The sequence below is a fragment of the Mastacembelus armatus genome, chromosome 17, assembly GCF_900324485.2.
Source record: "Mastacembelus armatus chromosome 17, fMasArm1.2, whole genome shotgun sequence".
Lineage (NCBI taxonomy): Eukaryota > Metazoa > Chordata > Actinopteri > Synbranchiformes > Mastacembelidae > Mastacembelus > Mastacembelus armatus.
In genome coordinates this window covers 19,372,887-19,393,261 of record NC_046649.1, presented here as the reverse complement: position 1 = coordinate 19,393,261, position 20,375 = coordinate 19,372,887, and the positions used below count along the sequence as shown (strand labels likewise).

The 20,375-nt window shown below is 39.3% G+C and overlaps 1 protein-coding gene across 1 annotated transcript; it reads right to left on the bottom strand.

Moving 5' to 3' along the window:
- Positions 1-1,248: 1,248 nt before the first annotated feature.
- LOC113133888 (protein APCDD1) lies at positions 1,249-19,553 on the bottom strand. Its single transcript, XM_026312901.1, has 5 exons — positions 19,156-19,553; positions 12,369-12,552; positions 10,189-10,714; positions 3,184-3,505; positions 1,249-2,365 (listed from the first exon to the last, which is right to left on the bottom strand). Exons 1-5 carry the CDS (start codon positions 19,193-19,195, stop codon positions 1,905-1,907), a joined length of 1,533 nt encoding a protein of 510 aa, XP_026168686.1. The 5' UTR covers positions 19,196-19,553; the 3' UTR covers positions 1,249-1,904.
- Positions 19,554-20,375: the final 822 nt, after the last annotated feature.

Genomic DNA, 20,375 nt, shown 5'->3' with positions numbered 1-20,375 from the left:
ACAAAGTCAACAACCGACTTCATCGGGTCTCCCTTGGAAAGCTGTTTTTAGTTGGTTTTTACAGGAATGGTAAGGGATTATTTAAAAAAAAAAAAAAAATCTTCCTAAAACTAAATTTATTCCAATTCCTTATGAAATCTTATTGTAGAACCTACAGAGAAGATCATTTACAGTGTTCATAAATGTTTTGATGATTTCATGTTTGAAATTGGCACTATGTTTAGTTCAATATGCCCACATATGCAACAATCTTTGCATAATTATAGGCCCGTTTTTTTTTTTGCCCCCCCCCATTGTCTTAGCTTGACTGCCGTGTTGAAAATTAATAATAGTATATACATTTTAATCCTTTAGTTAGGCTAAAACGCTCCCCAAGAGAGACCCATATATACTGTACTGTATTTGTAATATTTAAAGTAACATATTTGCAAAAAGAAAAAAAAAAAATCATCTATAATTCCAAAATGATGCACCAGAAATTGGCTGGGAGTTGTCAAGTTTTTATTTCTTGGATGTTAAAATAATTTATTGGAAGTTGTCAGTACATCCTATAGCACAACACAAAGATGAGTTGTTAATAATTTAATGTATCAATACATGAATAAATTTAGGCTAAAAACAAGGCCCAAGTTGTAGCCAACAGTGCAATTTACTGTGTCCGTGGTTTCTATGGTTCAATGAATGAGGAATTGAGTGTGGCATTTTCCAAAATACTGTGTTGGAACTTATTGGTATATAAGTTCATTTTCATTATGTAAATAATCAGTTAAATCAGGTATTACTTTGATGACTGTTTGATCCAGATCTCGCAGTTATGGAAAAACAAACGTTATGTTTTCACTTCTTTTAAAAGAACAAGAAGTTTGTTTGTAAATTGGCCAGATTGATTAGCTGTTAATTTCTGCTATATACTATTGGATGTACTGACAGCTATCAATTAATTACTTTATTAAAGAACTGATGATTCTCAAGATCTGAAGCAGCAATAATTGTATATTCTCTCATAAATCTGAGGGAAGGACTTTATTTTTTGCTATTATCAATGTAATGCGTTTCTGAAGAGTCTAGACTAATTAAAAATGAACCTTTTACACATTTATTATTATTAATACATTTATTAATTTGACAATTTGTTTTTTTAACAAACATTTTCCAGATTATATCCAATGTTCTCATTCATATATGATCTAACTTTGTCAAATTGCCCCATAACTGAAAGTCTTTGAAACACCTTAAGTTGCTGAAAGATTTCAGATTTTACTTTTTTTATTTTTGGTCTGCAGTTGTTCAGGCAGGCAGGCAAGTTTTTCAGATGACATAATTCAGAAATAGCCCCCAGTGGAAACATGGTCAGGTGTGAGCCAGGGAAGATGCAGCAGATCAGAATAAATGTCTATTTAAAATGCACAGAAAATAATTGCCTAATGGTATGATCTTTCATTGGAATACATGAAACCCACAGCTGAGTTCAGGCTACAGTTAGAGAAACAAGTTAATAAAGTACCCTAGTTCCCTTTTACTGTCAACAGTGAGTCACAAGCCGTCTCCTCAGGACAGGGAGCTTATTGTCAGAGTTTGTTCTCGGGTCTTTCTGCAGTACCAGACTAAGAAGTCACTTGACAGTCTGAAGTAAATATGTTGTATAAAACATAGTCTCATGTCTGTGTGGATAGTTAAAGATCTTTGTGGAAACAGACAGGTCAACCTTTGGTTCCACTTTAAAGTGCAGTTTCTGTGGTGCAACAGTGTCCAGTCTTTGGTGATTGGGGAAGAGTTCAGAGAATCAGGGCACCAGTTTTCATCCTCAGTCTCAGACAGTTAATAAGTTTGTTGTTTAAACAGGCAGCGTCCCTGTCTGCTCCTTTAACCCACACACTCTGTGCAGAGAAAGTACCAGCTGCTCTTTAGCTTTGCCAGAAGAGGAGCCAAGAGACAAATGCGGCGAGAGCCACCATGATGGGTTTCCAGCTGCTTGTGTGCCGTCCTGTGGAGGAGTTGGGGTGTGGCAGAGGCCTGTCGCCATCGTGTCCTCGGTTGTAATCAGGCAGCTGACTGCTTGAAGAGCATTGGATCAGGGGTGTCTGGTAGGAGGTGGCCCGCTTCTCTGGGCGATCTGGGCTGGAGCCATCACTGGGACGCTGACCGTTGTAGAGCAGGTAGCGGCCGTGAGCGTCCTGCTCCATGCGGAATAGCTCGTACTCCGTGTGAGGGAGGCGGATTCCCAGCGCCACACAGCCATTTGTTATGGTGACATCCTGCTCCACCCCAACCTGCCAGGACCCTTGGACTCCACACTCGTTACCATTGAAGACATTGAGGAGGGATGTGGTGGCCAAGTCCATGGGTGTCACTCTCATGTGGTTCACTAAAGGAAGGAAGACACAAGAAGACCTATCAGCTGTGGGCACCAGGGGCACAGAGCGTGACGACACAGGAGCCAGCTTTTTATACTGGCTACTAACACACACAATGTCAGCAATACTACTGTTAATAATACAGTAGTTGTAGTAGTAATATTGATAGAAGTTGCTGTATTTAAACGAAGTACAAAAGTACAAGGTGTAGTAGTTGCAGCTGTTGTAGTACTAACTGAAGTTGCTCTCGTATAAATGGAAGAAGTAACAATTGTACTAGTTGTAGTAGCCATTAAATTTACTGTAGTAATTGTAGTAGTAGTACTAATTAAAGTTGCTCTAGCATAATTAAGTAGTAGTTGTATTAGAACTGGAGGATGTAGTAGTAATTGAAGTTTCTGTAGTAGACCTGGTAGGAGTAAATGTAGCAATGGTTACACAACTAATATGGCTACTACAATACCTGTACTAGTAGTACTGCAGATACTTCTACTACAATTATACAACTATTATTAGTGAACTGAGTGTTTTCCCTAAAGTATTCATTCACTCATTCTCCTTTTAATTTTATTTCAAGTTAATTTTTTACTATTTGTTGTTTCCTCTTTTGATTTTTGCATATGTACTTTTAACTTGTCTTATTTCTGTAAAGCACTTACTGTGTATGAATTGTGCTACATAAATAAACTTGCCTTGCCTAGTAGTACGACTACTACAGATGTAGTAAATGATGTTGTATACGACTAAACATACAGGATTAACACTGCACTATGCAAAAATCAAAAACAACTAAAGTACTGAAGTAGATGATGACAGAACCACACGTTACCTTTGAAGACGAAGTCTGTGCCGCCCATGACTCGAATGGAGTGAAGCCCTCGGCTGTAGCGTCCTCGGGCATAGATGGTGAAGGTGGGGTGCTTACAGACGGGGTCGGAGTAGTGGTAGTAGTGGCCCTCCCAGGTGTGGTTGTTGTCGTGGAAGATGAAGTGACGGGTGAGGAAGAGGACTTCAGGGCGGACTTCGCAGCGCTGGCTCACCCACTGCCCGTACAAACCAACAGTCAGGTCGGCCCGCGGTGGCAGGATGGGAGGGTGGAACTCGTCGGAGCGGTAGATAATACGACAGGCGATGCAGCCCTGGTCGTGATTCTGGAAATTAAAACAAGGAGTGCTAATCTGAAAAAAGTACACTATAATAGTGTATGCTGCTGTTTGTCAAAATGTGATAAAGGTCTGTTATCAGGTGAATTAAAACGTGACAACTGCACTTTTTCACTGGGACAACAGAATCATTTGAAAAGTCAGATTTTTGAAGTGGCACTGTGGTTAGTCAATGAAAAACATATTAAAGTGTAAATTATGGTATTAATAGACACTGGAGACAGATTGATCAGGATTTTTCAAGGGCCAGGAGTCATCTTAAAGAAAAAAAACCAAAAAAAGTCACATAATACAAATAAGTTTTGATATTGTAGTATTGTAGTTTTGATTTTTGATAATATATTTTTCACACATCCAGCAGCTAAGTGACGACATTGCCTTTTATTTGGAGTCATGTTTCTGGCCACCTGGTGAATTCAAGTCCAGTACTGACTCTGCTTTTGGCATCTACCACATCCTGAGGGAAATATCTAGCTTTTTAGCTGCCAGATTCTGTGCTGTGCTCACTATGTTCTGCTGCAGCAAAAAATTAAACTGCAACTGAACCATGACATTAAACTAAAACAATGAGTTTAGAGATGCTCTGTACAGTCACAAGTGACTCCTAACATAAGTCATTTGATTATTATCATGAATATAGCAGCTGTAAAACAAAGCACAAGGCCTGGAATATACATATAAAACAAGTAATTTGACTAATGACTGCAAGCCACAGTTAAAAAAAAAAAAAAAAAAAAAATGGATTTCAAACTTTTGCACCGCCAGTGAATCTATCAAAGGTGCTGTAATCACAATTTACACACAGTAGCTTTAAAGGTGCAATGTGTGAAATGTGAAAGATTTAGCAGCATCTAGTGGTGAGATTGCAGAATGCATCGTTCTGAACAACCTTGTATTTCCAGATAAAAGAAGAAAGAGCAGTGTATAAAAATCTAAGCATGCTCCCTGAATTCTGTCCGTGGTGACAACTTTTCCAAACCATCCTCAGTATATTGTGTCATTACTTTCACAAAAAAGACAGCTGGCATCTGTTCAGAGGTGGAGGAGGAAAATCTGTTTCCTCCAGTGTGAAACTCTGGGGCGTTGGAAGCCAGAAGAACTTCCAACATTTTCTCAGAGTGATCACATCATGTTACAGTAGAAGACAGATGTCTGGTTGAACCAAAACCATGACAGCAGGAAGCCACACGGTGGACAGTGAACTGAGCTTTCATGCTCCTGACAAATAACACTGGGACATCCTCTATTCACCATTATATTGACAAAAGAGGATCTGCAAATCCATTGATGCCTATTAATCACATTCAACTCGCGTCATTTCTGCTTTATTGGAGTCCCAGAGCAGCATGTAATCATAGTGTCCACAGACAGGACAGCTGTGTCTCTCTGGCTACACAAAAAGACAGATCCAGAGCTGGAAGCGTTCATACTGTATTTCACAAAGTCTCTTCCAGAGACCAAACTCCAGGGAGGCAGTAGAGTTTTTGTTATTTGAGGGTGGTCAAAATTTAAGACCCGACCTCTCTGACCCAATCACTCTTTTCCCAGACAACATTATGTGTGTGTAAGATTTATGGAGATGTAATGAAAAGGAAATGGAGAATGCTCAAAGAAGGAGGGAAAAAAAAGCAGAACCACTATATCCTACAGATGAAATAATCCCAGTGCAGCTCCACAGCAGAGTGAGAAGTTAATGGGACGACTGGAAGGGAGGCCCCATGTGAATTCAGCCCCGTCTATGAGAGCGTATTTTTACTGGTGTGTATCCCTCTCTGATCTGATTAAGAAATATGGATAGGAGAAAAAGAAATAGTATGCAAAGAAAGAACTTTATGTATATTTTAACATATACATATATACAACACAGACAGAGACAAGAAAAAGAGCAAGTGGGAGCAGGTGTGGAGAACATTTTCCAGATCTGCAGGAACTTTGAGCCCATAAAACACAGAGACTGTCTGAACTGAGACAAAAATGCTTGACGCAGAACACATCTTCCTGTAATGAATCCCTGTCTGTCTCTTGATGAGGGGCTGCATACAGGACCAACAAGCTGCAGCAGTAACATAGGGCAGCCTGTATCTGGCACCTCCTGCTGTATCAAGCTCATTGTTCTGAGTGCACAGCAATAATTGAAGGTGACTAAGATGAGCATATAAACATTTTCATCGTTTAGATCTGCTCTTCTCTGGACTCAGCAGGACAGTTAGACAGCAATGTTCAGCTCAGCAATGTTCCATCTCCAGTGGAAATCGCAGAGCATATAAAATGTCAATTAGCTTTTAAATCAAGCAGCAATCATCACAGCAGAGTGCTGAAGCCAATTCAGAGGAGTTTTTGCCGTTCCTATCACACCATGTTTATCTTGAACATTCAAATTAATGATTCAAACCCAGTATACGCTCTTTATTGGGTAGTTTTGTAACTGGAAACATTTGCACAGATCTGAAATCCAACTGTGTAAAACAAACCTAAAAGGAAAGACTATTAACTTTTCTAAAGAAACATTTAACAATTTAACAACTCCACTAAGCTAAGCTAACCAGTTGCTGCCTCCAACTTCACGTCTACCATACAGATGCACATCTTTGCAGCAAGAAAATAAATAATTTCATCTTCCCTCCCTTCGGTTCATGAATTAGTGCTGCAACTAAAGATAATCTTCATTACTCATGAACCTCCTGAGTATTCTTTTGAATAACCAGTTCAATTTTCTTACATTTAGTGTGTCTTCATTGTCAGAGAAAATGCCAAGTGCAGTATCCAAAAACAGCTTTCCAGAACCTCAGTTTATCTACAAGACAAAGAAATTTCACAAACTTGATAAACAATGAACGACACCCGAAGATTCACAAATTTAACTTGATGTTTCAAAATCCTTTAACAAATAAATCATTCTTGTGCAGGAGCACCTACAGTGTCCAACTTCTTTAAGCCCGTGTTACTATGAACCGTTGGCTACACTTTATGCTAGAAGCAAAGCTTTTAATATCCTTAGTGGAATTGAAAAATGAAGCAATACATTTATTACTACCCTGGGTAGATGCTTTCTTGTGAAGCGACACAAATGAGGCACAATCTAAGCCACAGCAGATGGAGGACGACAATGTCAGAACAGAAACATCAGGCTTTAAAATGCTTCTTGCGAACCCACTGGTGACAGCATAAACACTAAGCTGTATCCTTTGAGCTGGACCAGCATTTTTCCCTGGAATTCATAATAAAAGAGACTTATGTTAGACTCAACAGCTTCATAGCTCAAGTTTTAAATGTATTTGACTGTCTTATTATCATAAAGCACTAAAGCAAACAAAAAACAAAACCAAACTCAGGAAAGCACAACACACCACCAAGAATGAGGATTTCATGTAAAAACACAATCACCACCAAAACACTTCACCCGCACACACAGACCCCAAACTAACAAGGGTCAGTGACGCAGGAGCAGACCAGGCGACAGAAAACAGAAAAAACAACCCTGAAAACAAAGTCTGCTGCTTCGCTCTTGTATCACTCAGATCCACCCAATAACCACAAATGAACATGCTTGCACCAGCAAATGCTCTGGACTGGGACCAGCCTTGGGTATATGGCTTAAGATGAATGGATTGGATAGTCACCACTGCAGTAAAAATCCCTGAAAAGAAACCATTACAACCTTAAAAGATGACTGAATAGGGAGTACTTTGTGTAGGAAGGAGTGAGGTATTCGACTGCTCTTCAGCAGAATATATCCAAGTCTAAACCTGAATTACTGTATGTTCTCAGTTGACGACCAGTTGCACTTAAAAAATGACCAAAACTATAAAATCACTAAACATTTAGCATGCTTACAAATCCAGGCTTTTATAACCATGGAACCATTGCCAAGCTTAAAGGGTCAGTTCAGCCAAATTACAAAACAATAGATCTCCTCTCTGATCTCTAAGGGAATTATCTTGAGTCTGTGTGTGTGTGCAGGTCTTTAATTATCTGCATCTATATCCTGCTTCCATCCAAATATTATAGAAATGCGTATTAGGCACTAAGATTATTAGATAAGTAAATTAATTAAGCTGCATTCATTTCCCACCACCTGGGGGCAGTAGAACAAGCTGAAAAAGCTGATATGTCAAACATGTTTGCAAGCATTTCCTAATTATACATCCAGGAGACATAAAGCTTCATTAGCATAAATCTGAAGTTGTGTTTCTAACGATTTAAATGCACAGTGAGTCTGATAATTTCACTGCTTTTAGCTCTGTTTTGGTTTCCAGCTCCTAAGGGAAATGGGTAGCTCTTTAGCAGCAGAATATTAGAAATGTGTATCTTCAAATCTTGGGGAAACAAACAAAAACTATCTGTATTAATAGTTGCTGCTGTTGACTTAAGTAAAAGTAACAATACCACTGTAAAAATCTGTTGTTCAAAGTAAAATTATTTGAAAAAAATACCACCCTATGCTGGGTATAGCTGGGCATGAAGAACTATTATAAATAGTTCTAGAGATGTGAACTGTGCTGTTTCCAGACACTATGGGTCTCTCATGTCTATAGGTTTGGAAAGAGCTGACACCATATGACACTTGCAGAACAGAGAGGCATAATGACTGCACACTTTGAACACTGGAGAATCTAATAGTTTGGATGGAGTTCTGGATTTGAATCAGTTTTTATACTGATATGACCTGCAAAGACGAATCTTTGTAAGCACACATCCGATGCTGATTACATAATGAGCGAGACAGGAAGCTGCAAGGCAAAACACTTTTTTTTCGCTCACAGACTTGAAGTCATGTTTGACTTAATAAATGAAGATGATCTAAACATCTGTTGTGTGCTGAAATCTCTGCTGTACCAGTCTTTTACATCACAGCATATCTTATTAGATAAACATGTTTTATAAACTTACTTTCCATCACAGTGCAAGGACAGAGACCACCAGGAGTGGGAAATTAGTTTATCTGCATATTGGTAAACTGACCCTTTAAGGCAATGCTGTCATTTTGTTAGACTAACCTCAACTTTGGAAGTGTGCCTATAAGTGAATTATATCTCCAGCAACACCCTGCCTTCCTTTTTATTTAGCAGAAACAGAGCACATGCAACTTTTTGATTTGAGCCTCAGGCATGCATGAAATCAGATTTGGTACGTGCTTGCTTCAATAATTCATTTGGCCGCATGATTACAAATTCTAGGAATACCACATGGTGATTGCTCTTAGAGATAGGCCGGGTTTCACATTGTATCTCTGCGGCTGGAGGGGCTCAAGGCGAACAGTTCAGGTCATTACAGCACTACAGGGGAGCTTGTCTGATCACGGCTCCTCAATCCACACTCTGTTTACATTCTGATCAGCAACACCAAGCCCCCATCATCCCCATACAAATGTTTATTTAGACAGTGAACTCAAACGGGATTTCATTGTAATCTCTGTGCAGGGTGACAGTGAAAACATCTCTCTCGGATTTCAGCCAGCAGGGAAACTGCTGTTCAGCAGTGTAAATAGAGACATTACATCCCATAAGCACAGTGGGGGTGGGATGGGATGGGGGGGCTCTTTTTTGAAGTTAAACTTGGAAGATTAAATCAATATGTACATAGTTTCTGCTTACTACCAGTGCAAATATTTAGTGGATAAGGGTATAAGGGCAAGATTACTGACCAATCAAACAGCTGGATCAAACTGTACGTAAGGTTTTATTTGTTTTAATCGCTGTGGTGCAATAGGTGGGTTGAGAATCTTATCAGTAAGAGAAAATATTTCTGATTCCACGCTAACAAAATGTAAAGACCTACTTTCAAATACTAATTTACCCACATTTCTTTGCTGCATTGAGGATACTATGCTTAAGACAACTTCAATAAAAAAATAGCACATATAGATCAGTTCAAGCTCTTTTCTTATGCGTGTGGTCTTTGCGGTGTGGAGGGTCGACACAGTGGGAGTGGAGTTCAGCAGAGGTCACACACCAAGCTGTGTGCCTGGGACAGAAAACAAAACTACCTCCGGACTGGCCGTACGTTCCAACAAACACAAACAGTTAGGGGGTGGGGATGAGTTCCCATCTGGTTGCTGCACTAGCGACTCACTCTGGTCATATGCCAGGGAGGGCACCTGCACAGTGGGGTTTTCTGCCCCCAGGCCAAAACAAACTTTGTGAAGGCCTTGCTGCTTAAGGCGAATACTGCAAACACCATCGGTTCACGCGTCCTAATTTCTTAATGCCTTGGTTGTCATCAAAAGCAATTCTAATCGTCAGAAAATCTGCACTGCACACAACTACCTCCTCTCACATCAAGAAGCTATAAATGCTGCATGCTCACTGAAAAGCACCCTACGAGCTGTGATCACTGGAAGTGCTACTGAGGAATGATTTCAGCAGCGGCTCTCTATTTGTACATTTCTGCATGAGCTTGCAGGTGTGATAGCTTCATGCTATTCTGCTAAACAACTGTTGGCATGGTGGTTTCATGCAAAAGGCATAGAAATGCACCAACAAAAACAATGAAGAATAACGAGCAAATATGCATGTAAACAATGCAGGGTTTGAAAATGAATCTGACAGATAGCAAAAAATCTTACAGCTCTGAAAAAAATATATTGGCCATTTTTGCTCTAGAATGAGCTCAGACACATATCCCCCCTCAGCCCTCTAAACTCTCACAGAGAGGTGACATGAGCAACTGACCTTGGCATTCTGCAGAGCAGTCTGGTAGCTGGATGGCTTGTAGTACAGCCTCTGCGACGGCTCAGTGTGGATGTCCCCTAGAAACAGCTCCTCCACCAAGTGATCCAGGTTGTGATGTAGGTACTGCTTTTCTACCCTCAGCAGCTGCAGTTCATGCATGGCAAAGTTGAGCTCCCTGGAGCAGTTGTAGCCGCCCTCCTCGTTCCACAGCTCGTAGATCACATTGGGATCCCAGGGGCCCTTCATGGCCCCTCGACAGCTGCGGTTGAGCCTCTGGCTGAGCTCTTTGGCCATAGCAGCCGTGTGACACACCATTTGGACACGGTGAAGGTGGTACTCTGCCTCTGTGCCACCACGGATGATCCAGGAGGCCTGGCGTAAGCGCAGACGACCCCGGATCACCAGTGTGTAGGTGGGTTTGGTGCAGTGATTGTCCTCGTAATAGAACTGGTGAGCCTGGAAGGTGTTGTTGGGGTAAAAGCTGTAGGAGCGTGTCAGAAACTCTGGGCCTGGTCTCACCTCACAGCTGCAGCAGAAAATAGAGGAGGTATCACATAAAAACCATGTAAGTCAAAAAATGTTTACATAAACACCAGAATTTAGTGAATAGTGTTTCTTTTGCATTGTACAGGAATATGACCCTCTTATCATACGTGCAGATTGTTTTAACATTTACAGTAGGCCATTTGTGAGACTTTTTGCATAAGGTTCTGGTTAACCTGAAAATAATGCTTTCTACTGGATGTCATTAAGGGCTGCAACTATTTTAATAATCGTTAAATCGGTCAATTATGTTTTCGATTAATCAGATTTTTACAAAACAATATAGAAGTCTGTTTTGAACATCTTATTGTCAAAATATGAACCTAAAACGCATGTAATAAAAATATATATATATAACCAACACTAATTGCTTTTATTTCAAAGGTGAGTAGCGGCATTTACCCTAATAAAGCAACATGCTTTCAGACATGCACTCGCTACAGATGACATTTTAAATGGCGTATTTTTCATTTCACTTTATTGCGGAGAACTGCTATTGTTTGTTATTCACTGGGGCACCTCATCCACACAGCTAGTTAACGTTATTTAATTTGGAAGCACACTTCAATGACGTCGATAAGCCTGGTTTATGTAACTTGATATTTCCAAGTCTGATAAATTGAAGTCGGTTATGATATAACGCTAGTTATTCGGTAATAAGTGAAAATAGAACATAATCGAAACATGTTCGCTAGCTCTAGCATAGCTAGCGAACATGTTCGAAACGCAAACTAAAAGAATAATACGGAGCTAACCCGCGAATACACCAACACTCCCGCCTTAGGGCCACTTAGCTGCCCAATGAGCTGCCTGATGTAAAACACTAGGGCAAAAGAGCGCATCTATTTAATATTAAAATAATATGGACTTTACAACAGTATTTAAATGACGCATTTTTCATGAGACTTGGGTAACATATTTAAATGAGGTTTAGATGAATTGTAGGCTACTTAGATGACGTATTTAAAGGAAGTGATCTAATGATCTAATTTTGGTGGTGCAGCCTCAGGAGGAGAATTGGTTTTAAGACAATTGAACACTTGCTTCACTTGGAGTTTTAGTTGCATAGAAATGCAGACATAAAAAATGATTTGAGAACTCAGGATGTTTATGAGCCATGAACAAAAAATTGAGCATTAATAATGAATGAATGAATAATGAATAAAGGAAATTTGGTCATTAAAAAAAGAGCTCAGAAGATTACTGCCACAAATGCACCAACAAATTTCAACATTCTCTACATAAAGCTGATTAAAAAAAACAACAAAAACATATATAACATTCATAATAAAGAAAACTGCAAGTTTATTTTCTTTCTATATGCACCTGATGTGACAATAAATGCTACATCAAAAGTAAGATCTTTAAACTGAGTATGTTTTAAGAAAATTTGGCAACGTAACAAATACAGTATATGCAGCTTGTAGCTACTGGGCTGAAACATGCAGGAAAAAAAACTGTAGGGTTTCTAGAATATCTATTATTGAAAGGGCTCCAATAAAGTGTACATCACCTAAACTACTGTAGGTTTTCTTCTTCTTATAACCCCCTTGTAAACAGTCGCATTACATTATGTACAATTATATAATGTTCCTACCTTCCCAAAACAGGATGCACAAAAAAATGAGCATATGTACCTGGTGGACACCCAGTGACCCTCTATGTTGGGAGGCATCTGCACAGTGATTCTGGCCCCATTGTGAAGGTGCTTCAGCATGTGTTGGCACTGAGAGTCTTTGACGAATCTGCCAAAGGTTTTCTCTAGAGAGGGACGGCTGGAGCGGCCGTCCGTGTAGTGACGAGAGGAACCTTTAGCACAGCCTGTGGGAAAAACAACAAAAATGAAGATTTAACTAATTTCACTATTATTTAGGTACTTCTATTTTTTTTAACCATGAGAACATCAAATTTGAAAAAAAAAAAAAAAAAAAAGCTGATTTTATCTGTCTGCGTGACATGGGAAAGACAGCCTGTGCATGTTAAGTAAGAGCTATAACAAGATCCTAGAAGTAGCAATAAATATGCAAAAAGAAAAAGACATTTAAATACTAAATGTGATAATGTTTGAACCTCAGACATTTGACACACTGAAGGCAAAATTTGCTATAAACCTCGAACGAATCTTTGTAGTTTGGCAGAGCCTTTTGTTTTGGATCTTTACATCCTAATAAATAAAGCACAACTCTTTTCTAGGCGACTAATAAAGTTTATTACACGCAGATCAAACAGAAAAATGTCTGCTTTGTTAGTTTGAAGTTAGCTCTCATTTTTTCCAATCTCAGCCTCTTTGAAGGAATGTACAGCGCATGTTTCATTTACTCGTTTTAACTCATGTCATTGCCAAAGGATTATGGGACTTTATCAGGGACCTGTAACACATGGTATAAGTGGAGTCTTCATGGTCTGATATTAGCTGGTGATGTGATGAAAAGACCAAACAGATGCATACATTAAAGAATTAACAGGTGACTATGCTCCATAAAAGACCTCTAGTGGATCAAGTCACAAAGTTACATGGACAAGAGCAGCACTGAAAATACTACGTTCCCACCCTCCCCATGTACCCCTTGATGCACCACATGAAATGACAATGCCTTCAACAATGGCTTCAGCTTAAGGGGATAAAATATCGGAAATGAAAGCAATTTCAAAGCTCACAGCCAAAGAAAAGCCTTGAAGCTCACATTCCAGTGAGGATTTATTCCATATAATACTCTAATATCATCAAAATCTACCTTGAAATATGAAGACTTATAGCCTTAAATTCTTTCTGTCAGGCCCAGCTTTCCTGGCAATATCATTTAACGCTTAGGAATGCCGCTGCGGTGGCCTCTGCACTTTTAATTTGAGACTAATAACACAGAGGGAAGAACAAAAACAACTGATTAAAAGAAGCCAAAAGCTCCATGAAGAATAAAGCTCCATCCAGCTGTTTTACACTAGGCGAGGCAACGTCTGTATGTTAGTTGAGGCTTGTGTGTAAATCACCACTTCACAGTGCTGCTCAATGGAAACTGGACAGTGGGGAGACTTGATCCCCTCACTCAGCTGGTGGCATTAGTTACGCTGCTCTGTGGACTGGAGCTGTGTTAAAATGAAAAGAAACGGCTTCACAGTTTGCTGCTTGTTATGTATGTGTGTTTACATTGTGTGTGTGATGCCATTTTTGGGGGGGGTTTTTGCAACTGCAGTCTGACTTGGAAGTAGTGAGATGTGTAGTGCAAACACATTATTAACCTCACTAGGTTTCCACTTGACAGATAAGACCTTAGGTTTACTAGCAGTGGGATTTCAGGGTAGAACATAAACACAAAAATGCAAAATATTTACCAACTGAAAACAAACTGTAAATTTGTGCCTCTATGTGTGGAGTTTGTGCAGTTATTGACATTATGAATTAATCTGCCAGTTATTGTTTAAGCTAAATGGACCTCTAAATACCAATGTGTCACAGATGTATTTGAAAACAATGTCCTCGGCGCTACACATAATCATGGCCGCACCCTTGACTTAACCTTAACACCATCAACTTAACTGATTTTTGTCCCTCTGATTAGTCTTTACTATTTTTGACACCATACTCTAGACTGAACTGGCAAAACAGCTGCAAAATTTGACAGTCTCTGAAACAAATTCTACTGAACTGATATAACTGGAAATTACTTTATTCTAGACAACGCGGCCAGATTTTTAAAATAATCTTTCACCTTGAAGACATTTGCAAACTTAAGTAGCCAGTCCAAGTGATGACACTGCTAACATCATATCATAAGCTTGGTAAGACTGTGAAATAAAATACTTTTCGGATTCAGGTTCTTTCAAATTGCAGTTTCCAAGCATTGTCCCACAACTCTTTAACATTGTTGATTGCCTTTTAAACCCACCAGTTTACAGTTTTATGACATCCACTAAGGAGTGCTCTAAGTATTTTTCAGCCTTTATCCCTGATAAAAATCAATGGTGGTAGATCCAACATTTGCACTCCATTTATCTACAAAAATTTCAGCACATCATGGACAATCACTCATTTTATCCCAATTTCTACTGAAAAGCTCATGGGCATTGCTTCACTTAAAAACATCATCTAGTCCAGTAGATGTCATGCCTTCTTAAATTTTCATTAGAAGTTTGGGATGTGGCTTCCCCAGTTTGCTCAATATAGTGAGCACTTCCCTTTCCAGCAGCTGTGTCCCTCACTACTTCAAGGCTGCCTGTGTCTAGCCTTGAAGTAGTCAGTAGTCAGTCATGGCCTTGATCCCTCTGCCTACAATAACTTCAGACCAGTGTCCAAACTTCCATTAACTACCAAAAACTCATAGGAAACCCTGTCAAAACTATTTTTGAAAAATATCAGTCAGGTTTTTGGAAAAAATAACAAACTGACTTTCTTTCTCAGGTCACAACGAACGTAGATGCTGGAGACTGTTTGGTTTGAGTTTTACTAAACTTAAGTGCAGCTTTTGATACAATGGATCAGGTCATGGTATCAGGTTAAAAAGGCTTCACCGTCAGGTTTGTATATTGAATATAACCTTAAAGCTTAATTGGTAGTGGGAAGCAGTTTCTCATCTTTGGCCCTAAAAATGTGGAGTACCCCAGAGTTTGATTTTAGGCCCAGTCTTGTTTTCACTGTATTTGATTCCCCTTAATCACATAAGACACAGACATGGTGTTGTCTTTCAAATATTTCTTCCAATAAAGTTGAATGACAACTCTGGCAGACCTCACATCTACAAACTTCCTTCTGTTGAACTGTGAAAAGACAGTGGTCCCTAAAATCCACCAGTCTTAAGTCTTAAACACACAGATGTTATTTTAAAGGATTTTGACTCCTCATGATTGGATTATTGCAATAAAGCAATAAAAGGGTAAACGAGATATTACTGAACAGGCTCCAACTAATACAATTTGTGAGCATTATTTTGATTGAGATTTCAACACAATTACAAATATTTTTACAAAGAACTATATTACATCAATGTCTGGAAAGCAGGTTCATATAGAAAAAAATGAGGAAATGATTAAAAGGAAGTTTAAATCTGTAAATCTACTTCCTAAACTACTTCATAAGACAAAGCATAATGTGTCTCTGCACATTTGAAGCATGTTGATTGTGTGAGTTTCTTCCATAGCATTCTTCAAGAAAAAAAAATCATCAGAATGACTCAACTTGAACCCTGCTCCCTATCAAATTCAAAGCAGCCACAAAACTCCCCAAACCTTTCGACCACAAAGAGCATTTCCAGTTGGCCTGATCGCCCTGCTGAGGTAACAACACTGGGACCCCTGACAAGCAGAGAGACTCCACATCATTTATGGGAAGCGAAAAATCCAGATTCCATGCGCCAGAGCAAAGAGCAGACAAAGGGCTGTTATTTGTGTTATCTCAGAATTTGGCAGTAACTATGCACAACTTGAAAGGGGCAGTGAGAACAACATGACACATGTGGACAAAAATAACTATATCCAGAGGGGGAAATAACTAAGCGCAGTAGTGCAATTTTCTATTCTGGAAGACTGTTTACTTGTACTTGCTTGAATTTTAGCAGGAAATACTACACTTCTTACATCTCACTATAGTTATGTTAGCTTTCCCGTATTAGGGTTTTTACATTCAGAATGAAGTAAGGCTTTAAAAAAAATAATGCTTTTGTAGGGTAATAAGAGCCTGTGAAGCTGTACTTTGGTACTGTGGTGCTTTGAGCTAAATGCTAAAATTAGCATGTTAACATACAACAAGCAGATGTGAGCCTCATCAACTAGACACACATCAACATACCAGTGTTGTGGTATTAAACTCAGACTCGAGCCCAGCGTTGTAAGATTTACATATGTATACTAATAATATTGAGTAAAAACCTCACAAAGAGCGAGACTAGGACTGTACAGCCATGCTGACACCTGTGTGGCGCTGCACTTAAGACAACTAGGTAGGTAAACTTAGGTAAACTTAAATATAACCTCCTAACATGCACACAGTGACAACACAAACAAGTATTGGACAAATGAAAATCTTGACCTGATGATGGCAATAGAGGAAAAGTCATCTGGGCACCATGGACATAAATTTCATATCAGTACATCCAATAGATATTTCATTAAAACGCAAAAATGTCAACCTCATGATGGCCCAAGTCAGATCACCAAAGTCAGCAAGATTCATCCTCTCAGTCATGAATGCCTCCTCTGAAGTTCATGAGAATCCACTGAGCAGTTTTTTCAGTTCATTATGCAGCATGTGCAGTTTGGTGACTCTGAATTGGAGCACTCGTCCAAACAATAAAAAAAATGAAGCAAACTCTGGGACAAATTTACAAAAATGTACCTGCATGAGACCCAGTGTATTTCAGAAATCATCTAAAGATCTGTACCAGGCTTATATGTCCCACACGGTAATAACAACCTGACACTGCATCCATTCAGCTCCCAGTCTATTTAGTAGTGAAATCTGGGGCTTTTTTTGTTTTCCATTTCCAAGAATAAATGTTAAAGCTCAACCTTTAAGCTAACAGGGATGTAACTGTCTCTCAAATAATCAGACACTTGAACAACCACTTCATAGCAAATTCCATCTGCTGATGAAGTCCATGCTATAAATTACTGCTCCAGGAGAGTTACTACACAGAAACATAGGAGAGATTTTTTCTTGTTAACTCTCAGAGAATATTTTCCATGATATCTTGCACAATTGAAAGAATCACCGGTGTAGAGCTGGATGGCCACTAGCATCATTGATCTTCCTTACGCCTGCATTTCCTCTAACTTCTTTGCTGCTTCATTTGATCTTGTGACCACCTGTCTTTCTGTTTCTGCCTTTTGAAAGCACCTGCCTTGATATGAAATTTCTTTGCCATTTTTTCTTAGTTTTGCATTTATTATTTGGCCTTGTTGGAGCTTCCTTAGTTTTCTTACACTGCTTTGAAAGTGCTTAGTAGCATCAGAGTATGTTAGTTTCAGCTCTTCTGTTGAGATGCCCTTTAAGTCTGTTGGTTTTTAATCTCTCTCACTCATTGAAGTTTTGTATTCTGCCTTGTTAGCTATACCGTGTGCATGTGTGTACACACACACACACACACACACACACACACACACACACACACACACACACACACAACCTAATACATATATTCAAATAAATAAATTTGGTCCATAACTATTTATGGGTGTTTTTATTTTGATGTTTAATTTCCAGTGAAGGTTACTAGTAAAGATGTTTGTTTATAGAAGTTTTAAAAAATAAAACTAAATATTGAGACTTTTGCAGTATCTTTGAGTCTGTCAACTTCTGGCTTCTAATTCTAAATGAAATGGTTAAAAACCTCTTATGTGAAGTGTTTTTCTTTTTGCTTCGGCTGCAAAAGTCTGTTATTTTATCTATTTTCTCTACAGGCAATGACCAAAACCTGACAGAAACTCACACATATCTTCACGTTTTCGGAAATTACAACTCTGCCACCAAAAGAAAAAAAAGAATCCATCCATCAAGATGAACATAAAAGATGTGGTTTTACTTGGGGAAGGAGCTTGATCATCCCTGTACATTTTCAAATTGCAGAATACAGATAAGCAAAACGAAAGGCTCTATTAACAACCAGGGGAAGATTCATATCAGTGAAATAGAAGCAGCAGCTGCTCCATGCGAGTCCATTTCTTCTGCCTGTCTCTTTGTTGAACTTTGCTGTCTCACTCTCTGGGTTTGCTGAGGTTTTCTTCCCCAGTAAATTTAAAGCACACACTAATTCAGACTGACAGTGCATTTTCATTGCCACTATGAAAGCTGCAATAACACACCACTTAATTGAATGTTAAGATTCTTCCAAACACACTCAAGGATAAGTGGCCTCAAAAATACTGTTTTATCTCAGTCCCATCATTTGAAGTTGCAGCCAAAAGTTACCTACCACTGTCACTGGCAGCAGATGGATTGGGTCAACTGCAGTCCCATAATCCTCTGCTGCTCAGGCAGGGTTTTCATCAGGAATTGATCTTTTTAAGTGGCTCATAATTCTCACTGTGCTTTAATCTGCCCAGGAGGAAGCCCAAGGAAGCTTTTTATTGCCTTTCAGCTTTCAAACATAAGGGCATAAGGGACAACTTAGCCAGAAAATATTATCATTATTAGTAGCTCTGTTGGACACACAGGCACCAACCATGATGGTAAACAGGTGTGCTGACGTGAACAGATCATGTCCGGCTCCAGCTGAGAAATATGTGGAAACATTTAAAAATCTAATGCAATTTTATAAAAAACATAATAAGCTACATGATTTGAATGATACAATCAGTTCTTTATGTTACAGCTAACACACTCAGGCTGAAACATGTCACTTCCTCTGGAGACATCAACTTCTAACATACGCCCGCACTTGAGCCACAACAGGGAGCACCAGTTTCAGAAAACTAACACCTGGCAAAGCTTCTTACCAAGAAATGCGATGAGAAGCAGAGCAGATGACGGCCCCATTCCTCACTCTGGGGGATCGAAACGAGCTTCACTGGTCACACTAGGGAGTTACGGTTTTCCTTTACGCAGTGCCTTTGTTTATTCCAACACAAATCCTCACATTATGGATCCAAACCGAGGCGCAAACAGCCCTGCGATATCTGAGCATCATAGGAAACACACCCCCGCTTCGCTACAGAGAATGAAACCCCGCTCGACTTGAGATTAAAACAAAGAATCGCACCTAAAAAGAACAAAAAATGTCCAAACTTTTCCTGCGAGACACTGCGGATACGTCTTGAGACAATTCAGCGTGAAAACGAGACAGTTCGATTGGTTTTACGCGCGTCCTCCGTGCGTCCTGCGTCCTGCGCCTCGGAGGAGTGTGTGTAGTGTGCTCCGACACTAGACTCAACCCCCCTCACCCCTCCGCCTCTGTGGAGATTTTGTGGGCGTGGAGTGTGTGTTTTTCGTCTATAGGTGCATCACAAAATTAAAAAAACAAACGCTGATCACAAGGTGTGTATCTTTTTGTATGCGTGTGTGTGTGTGTGTGTGTGTGTAACAACATGAAATAATATTTAAGGAGAACACGGCTGGAGATTTTTGTTTCTCCCCAACACCTGTTGTGTGTGTGTGTCTGAGTGTGTGTGTGAGACAAGAGACAGAGACCTTGACCTTGAGTTTCTGTTTTTTCTCTGAGCTCTCCTCCTCCTCTTCATTGATCTGCTCATCCATTTTGGATACTGAGCCTTTATACACTTATTGTATCTGCACGAAAGCCTCAATCCTTTTTTCCATCTATGTGCTATTTTTTGCTTTAATATTATGTTTTCTGTCAATGTCACATCTCATTACTTTTATGAGTGAATCAGTTCTTCCTTAAAAGAACATTTTGGAACAGGATACAGCATCCAGTACTGTCAATGCGAGTTACTTCAGCAAAAAAAAATCTACTGCTCTTCTTGTTTTGATGAATTTAGAGGAAGGAGAACAAGATTCTGTAAAGCTCTAATTTTAGTTTGCACATTTTCATATGAACTGAAATAGTTAAATAAGCATTTATCTGCATAGTTTGTTGATGTAAGTGCTGCTACTACATATTCTTGCTAACCAAAACCTGAAGACTACATTGCCCAAAATGCAACTCAATCACCAAGAGTTTGGTTGGAGAGTTTCTGTGTATGTGTCGATATACACC